At 42.2% G+C, this 7,226-nt stretch overlaps 1 protein-coding gene across 1 annotated transcript in view; it reads left to right on the top strand.

The window, feature by feature from the left end:
* The first annotated feature begins 4,296 nt into the window (after positions 1-4,296).
* The window catches only part of LOC102852223 (prostate and testis expressed protein 2-like), a 6,836-nt gene continuing 3,906 nt past the window's right edge, over positions 4,297-7,226 (top strand). The window contains exon 1 of the mRNA XM_006902439.1: positions 4,297-4,542. Within this exon, the coding sequence (XP_006902501.1) occupies positions 4,297-4,542 (246 nt within the window). The remainder of the gene's footprint in view (positions 4,543-7,226) is intronic.

The raw sequence follows: 7,226 nt of genomic DNA, 5'->3' as shown, positions 1-7,226 counted from the left end.
TTATTATTTCATCTTGTGATATGTAAAATTATAATATTTCAAACTTTCTAAAAGGTTGGATTATTATTCCAAAATACCATATTATTCCATTGTAACTATAAATCTAAAAGTCAGACTAGATGACTGAGGTAAATACATATAATTGCATTTTATCATAATATAGACTATTTCTGAGTGTTTGAGAGTGGATCAAATTCTTATTCAATCTTCATAAATTAGAGCTCAATTAATGCTCTGATTTCTCACTCATCCAAGGAAAACTAGGCTGTCTGTTCTGAACGAGATATTCGGACTTCAAAAGTCATTCTCGAACCTGTCCTTGATCTTCCTGCCCACTTCAACACCCATAAAAAATCTCAGCCTTGATGAAAGTTAACCTTTAACAAGACTCCAAGACACAGTAACATTTCTACTGCTAGACTCTTGCATGGCAAATAATAGCTGGAGCCATTACTCTGTCACTTCTGCCTTTCTCTGTATATAGTTCTCTCTGATCAAAGATTTTTACATTGACCCTAGATAGAGGGTCAAAGCTGATTCATAAACTGAAAGCATTCTGTGAGCAGTTAGACTTGAGGCTTTATAAGTAATAATTACATTCTTCCTTTCAAAGGCTTTAATAAAATAATTATAATCATAATAACAATAAGAGTAAAAACCCTATGAAATTCGCAAAATTCTTTTCAAAGTTCAAAAACTTATCCGAAGCCACTTAGTTAGCAACTAGCAGAGCAAGAAATGAGCTTTTGTGTATGTTGTTGTTATGTGTCATTAAGTAGACTATAACTCATAGTGAGCCTCTGCACAAGATCCATGAACTCTGCTCTATCCTGAGCCAATCTCACTGTCTCTGACACACCTAACCTCATTACCCCAGTTATTGTGTCAAACCATCTCATCCAGGGTCTTTCTGTCCTGCACTGTCCCTTGACCCTTCCAAGCACCATACCCTTCTCTAAAGACTGGTCCCTCCTGGATACATGCCCAAAGTATGTAAAACAGAGGCTCAAAATCCTTGCCTCTAAAGAGTAGTTTGGTTTCACCCACTCCAGGACATACCTGTTAGTTCTCTTGGCAGCCCAGGGTAGGTTCAATATTCTTCTCCAGCACCACAATTCAATAATATCAATTCTTCTATCATCCTTAATCATTGTCCAGCTCTCTGATGCATTGTAAGTAATTGCAAAGACCATGTTCTGGATAAGGCACACCTTAGTCTCCAGACTGACATCATTGCTGGCCAACACTCTGGAGTGTTCAATAACAGACTATTTTTCTAATACAATTTGCCTTTTGATTTTCTGACGGCTGGTGCGAAGAGGCTTGATTGTGCAACCAAGCAAGCTGAAACTGTTAACAGTCTCAGTCTCTACCTATCATGATGTTGCCAAGTGGCCCAGTGATGAGCGTCTTCATTTTCTTGATGTTGAACCATATTGCAGACTGTAGTCATTGACCTTTTGCAGTTAACACTAGAGGCCCTCCTCAGTTGCAGCAAATGTGGTGTCATCTACATAACTCAGGTTGTTAATGAATCTTCTTTTAGTCTTGATGCCAAATAAAGTGATGTCCTCCTCATAAAGACCAGCCTCTCAAATGATCTGTTCTGCATACAGATTGAAAAGATATGGAGACAGGCACTCCTTTCCTGATTTTGAACCAGGCAGTGTTTCCTTGCTCTGTTTTGATGGCTGCCTCCTGGTTCAAGTATATATTTTGCATGAGCCCAAATAAGTGTTCTGAGATTCCAATTCTTCTCAAGATTAGCTGCAATTTGTTGTGATCTATACAGTCAAATGTCTTTGCATAGTCAATGAAACACAGACAGACATTCCTCTGGTACTCTCTGCTTTTTGCGAACACCCATCTGACATTGGTAATGATGTCCCTAGAGTCAAAGCCTCTTCTAAACTCAGGAAAAGTATATTTTCTGTAAATCTGCACTGGTACAAAACAATGAGGGTGGTTACTATCTTTCTCAGAATTGAGGAAAATGGCTTCTCCCCATCCTACGCCACAGCCTCCCACTATTCAACTTCCTCTATCCATAGGACTTTCAGTGTTTCAGTAGTGGATGTCAGATTCTACTGTTTAGTCCATTGAAGTCTGGAAGTTCCATCAAAACGTATTCACCAAGAAGAAATTTGAAATATTGATGGCATATCTTCTAGCATCACAGTAACATACAAACCACTAGAGCCTGGTAAAATTACAGAGAAGTGACCTGGAAGCAGAGAATACCAGAAAGATGTTTACTTCTGGTTTGCTGATTGTGCAAAGACATCTAGCTGTGTGGACCATATTAAATTATTAATAACGTTGAAAAGAGCAGGAATTCAGAATATGTAACTGTGCTCATGCAACTCATACATAGACCAAAAAGCGGTTGTGTGAGCTGAAAAAGCAATTTTGCATGATTTAAAATCAGGAAAGGCATGCATCAAAGTCGTATCCTTTCTCCATACTTATTCAATCTATGTTGTTGTTGTGTACCTTTAACCCATAGCTGACCCTCCAGCTAGTTTTCAGGGGCAGTAAATTGCAGAGAAGCTGTTGGATTCAAACCACATGCCTTTGGGATTGCAGTGCAACTTCTTGCTACTAGGCCACCAGAGCTCCCTATATACTGGACAAATAATTCAAGAAGTTGGACCATATGAAGAAGAATATGGCATCAGGATTGGAGGAAGACTCATCAACATATGACACAGACTTACTTACATGAAGTGAAGAAGACTTACTGCAGAATATCAAAGTTCCCAGCCTTCAATATGGGTTACATCTCAACATACAGAGAAAAAAAAATCAGATGATTTATGGGATGACATCAGGAAGTAATCCATGAAGAGAGCAGAGACACATTACAAAGACAAAGGAGAAATAAAAGACCAAAATTAATGTCAGAAGAAATTCTGAAAACTGCACTAGAACACTGAAAAAATAAATGAAAGAGTTGTTGAAGAAGCAATTTGAAAGGACAAAATAAATTAGTGTGAAGAAATGTGCTGGAAGTAGAAAACAAGAAGGGAAGAACTCAGCATTTCTGAAGCTGAAAGACCTGAAAAACAAATTCAAAGATCCTGAATATCCTGGGAACCTCAAAAGAATGTATACAAACTTTGTATGCAAACCAATTTAAAAAACTGCCCTAAAACATATAGTAAAAATACATGTAGTCCTAGGGATGAACTATAATCAGAAGTTATAATTTGTCCTTATAGATTAGATATTTATTTAAGCTATTTGTGAGAATGATTATATACATGTGCAATCCTGATATGTGGTATAGATAACCTTGAAACTCACCCGGGGATGAGCAGACACTGGAGTGGTGAGCCACTTGGTCTGACTCCTGCTGATGCGTTGTCACAAAAGAAATTTCTTCTAACAAAAAGAAGAAGAAGGAGGAGGAGGAGGAGGAGGAGGAGGAAGGACTGCACAGAGCCTAGATAGCAAAAAAATCTATTGGCAGACAAAACCATTTCAAGAAGTAGGATATGATTAAGAACCACTAATGGTTAAAGAAGAAGTTAAAATTTTATTGAAGGCACTAACCAAAAAATAAGGCTCCTAGAATTGATGTGTTTCCAACTGACATGTTTCATAACCCAGGATGTGTTCACGAGAATAAGTATGACCAACTGATTGGAAGAGATCCATACTTGTTGTCATTCTCAAGAGCCAATCCAACAGAATGTGGGAATTACCAAACAATACCATTAATAGGAGGCGAAGACAACGTGGTGAACTGCGGGAGCAGCGGACCACTTGGAACAGGGCCACTATGGCCTTCTACAGACTTCTGTTTATTGATAATTGAACTGTTAAACAGTTGATGACCGGTTTTCAGTGAAGATTGAGGCTCAACAACAGGAATTCAAGGATTCCCAAGGAGGAATGCCTCAGCTCCCAACTCCCTCCTGCAGAGACCGCACTGTGCCACACTGCAGCCGCAGCTCCATGAAGCTCCCACAGTTGGAACCTATGGAATCCCTCGCCCAGGATGGAGAGTGGGCACCGGGCCTCCCCAGGACTGGTGCAGCAGAGCCACCACACTGCAGCAAAGTGGACTTGTTCTGGGGAGAATTCTTGGAGCCAAGATGGTGGCGGCAGGGGAAGCGGGCAGCCACTGGCCTCCCACACGCGAAATGAAGCATGCCCGCCAGCCACCTGTGGGGGAGATGACATGTGGGAGATGGCTTGTGCCCACTGAGAGATGACACACACCCGCCGGTCGCCCATGCTCGAGATGATGCCCACCTACCAGCCGCCTGTGTGGGAGATGATGCTCCAGAGATGGCTTGCGCCCACCAGCCACCCATACAGAAGATGGCACGTGACCAGTGGCCACCCGTGCTGGGAGATGGCATGCGCTCGCCAGCTGCCCACACACGAGATGACACGTGCCTGCCTAGAGATGACGTGCGCTGCCAGTTGACCGCGCTGGGGGGTGGTGCGCCCCCGCTGGCTGCCACATGGGAGATGGGACGTGCACCCCGCTGCCTGTGGGGGGGCATGCACCCAGCCACCTGCAGTTTTGGGGTTCCTTGGAAAGCCAGAGAAGATGATCACCTATACAATCGATTGTTGAAAGTCACTGTGAGTTGTCTACTTGATGACACTTAACAGTGGCAGCATGTCCAAGATGACCGATATCCTAAATGCACCACATATTTTGATCTGTTGAATGCTTCTGCCAAAAGCTGTTTAGACCTGGGGGGAGCCTGTTCACAAGTCTTGGGTTCCCTTTGCCATTTATAAAAGGGGAGGGCAGTGACACCTACTTCAAATTATAGTATGATCACTTATGGGTGGTGCTGAAATTGGAGATGCTGTCCCTGGCCACACAGTCCTTGGTCAGGCAAGGGGACCAGATTGGGGTGGGGGCAATTACAGGGGGAGTGTACCAGTCAGCCCATGGGGGGTGTTGCCCTGCTCGGGACAGGCTGTCTTCAGCCCTCGGCTCAGGGCGAGCAGTCACAGCCCTCAGGGTGAGCTCCTCAGTCCCCAGATTGTGCCATCTGACCCCTGGGTAGGAAAAAAAATGCCTAGGATATCCAGAGAATTTTTATCTTGGCTATTTTCTGCCACCCTCTCCCCTGGTAAACCTGAAAGCAACACCCCCAAAACTCCTCTGTTTGTAACTCACAAGTTTGTTCTCTCTAGGTTTGCTCCCTTTCCTATAGGTAACCTTGCCACTGAGTTCTACTTCAGACCTGACCCCAAACCCAGTGCCAGTGACTAAAAGGAAATACAACTGCCAGCCAAAGAAGCAAAGGAGGATGGAGCCTCTGGGTTCAACCACCTGGATGCACCTGGGAAAACACCTTGCAGTCCAGAGAAATGACAGGAAAATATCTTCTAACAGAACAAGAAGGCAAGCAGCCTTAACCCAAGATCACCAGTAAGGTGATAAAGTGTCCTCCCTTTCCCCATTCACATCAACGTGCCTGTTCAGCATGAAGAAGCCAGAGAGTCAGAATACAGTTCCCAAATCAATAAGACAGTTGGTTTAATTACCATTGGAAAATGCTTATCATTCCCCTGTAGCATCTGGACCTCACTGGATCCTTTTCATTTCCTTCTCCTGCTCCCCCTACCAACCAATTTCTGCTGCTCTGCAACTGCATCACTGCCCATCCTCACCCCTCTGCCCCCAACCCTCACCTCCTTGTACCCCCAATATGTTTTTCCCAATTAAAAAAAAATGACAATGAAAACAAACAAACAAACAAACAAAAAACAATACCATTAAACTCACATGCAAGTAAAATTTTGCTGAAGACTACTTAAAATGGAAAGAATTTTCAAAGAGGAAGATATTTGAATGGCCAACAGGCATATGAAAAAATGTTCTAAATCACTGGCAATAAGAGAGATGCAAATCAATACCACAATGAGATACCACCTCACTCCAGTAGCAGTGGCAAATTTTAACAAGACAACAAGTAATAAATGATGAAGAGGATGTGGCAAGATATACATTGTTATACATTGTTGGTAGGATTGTAAAATGGTGCAATCACTCTGGAAGGCAGTTTGGCACGTCCTCAAAAAGCTGAATTTAGAAATTCCATATGATCCACCTATTCCACTGCTTGCAATATACCTTGAGAGAAGGAGAACTGAGGCATGAATGGAAACTTGTATGCCAATGTTCCTAACAATGTTATTTACCATCACAAGTACTTGGAAACAGCCCAAATGTACAACCATGATTGAAGGGATTGAGAAATTATGGTACATTCATGCAATGGAACACTACACAGCACACAGGGGCAATGATTTTGTAAATTACTATCTAACTTGGGAGGAACTGGAGAACATTGCTGAGCGAACTAACTCAGTCCCATAAGGAAAAATACTCTATAAAACCATTATTGTAGAATAACTATGAGAATCCTTGGAGGGGAAGGGTGAAAGCAGAGGAGTGAGGATGGGCAGTGAGGGGCGTTAACCATAGGGTCATACAATTTGATGGGAAAGAGTAAAGGAAATAGGAACGGTTTGGTGTGAAAAATAGTGTATTCGTTGTATATGAACTTTATGAACTTTGTATGTAAACCAGTATAAAATAAAATTAAAAAAATAAACCTGAAAAAACAAACAATGTATTCAAACTTTGCAAATAAATGAGTATAAAATTTAAAACAGATGGCTAGGAGAGTACAGCAGAGGACTGCCAGACATTCAGGCTGGATATAAAAAAAGCCATGTCATAGTGGATATCATTGCTGTTGTGAGATTGATTTTGGCTGAAAGCAGTGAATATGTCTATCTATGTTTATTCTGTGACTGTGTGGAGTATAATAAATTATAGCTGACATTGGGAACAAATGGAATCCCAAGACACTTAATCGTGATCATGTGAAACCTGTACCTAGACAAAGAAACTGTTGCATTAGTAGAGCAAGGGAGTAGTGTTGTTGTTATCGTTATGTGTCATCGAGTCACTTGCGACTCATAGTACAAGAGCCCTAAATGCCGTTCCATCCTGTGCCAACCTAGCCATACCAAACACAACACACTTATTCCCACCACTCCAGTCACAGAATCGATCCATCTCATTGAAGGTCTTCCTCTCCTTCGCCGCCCCTCCACTCTGCCAAACATGACACCTTCTCCAAGGACCAGTCCCTCCTTGCAACATGCCCAAAATATGTCAGACAAAGCTTCAGAATCCTTGACTCCAAGGAGCATTCCAGCTTCACCTTCTCTGGGACAAA

The sequence above is a fragment of the Elephantulus edwardii genome, unplaced genomic scaffold (genome assembly GCF_000299155.1).
Source record: "Elephantulus edwardii isolate Elephantulus edwardi_28Jun2011 unplaced genomic scaffold, EleEdw1.0 scaffold00411, whole genome shotgun sequence".
In the NCBI taxonomy this organism is placed as follows: Eukaryota; Metazoa; Chordata; class Mammalia; order Macroscelidea; family Macroscelididae; genus Elephantulus; species Elephantulus edwardii.
Note: the sequence above shows the minus strand (reverse complement) of the source record. Positions and strands in the feature narration are given on the sequence as shown.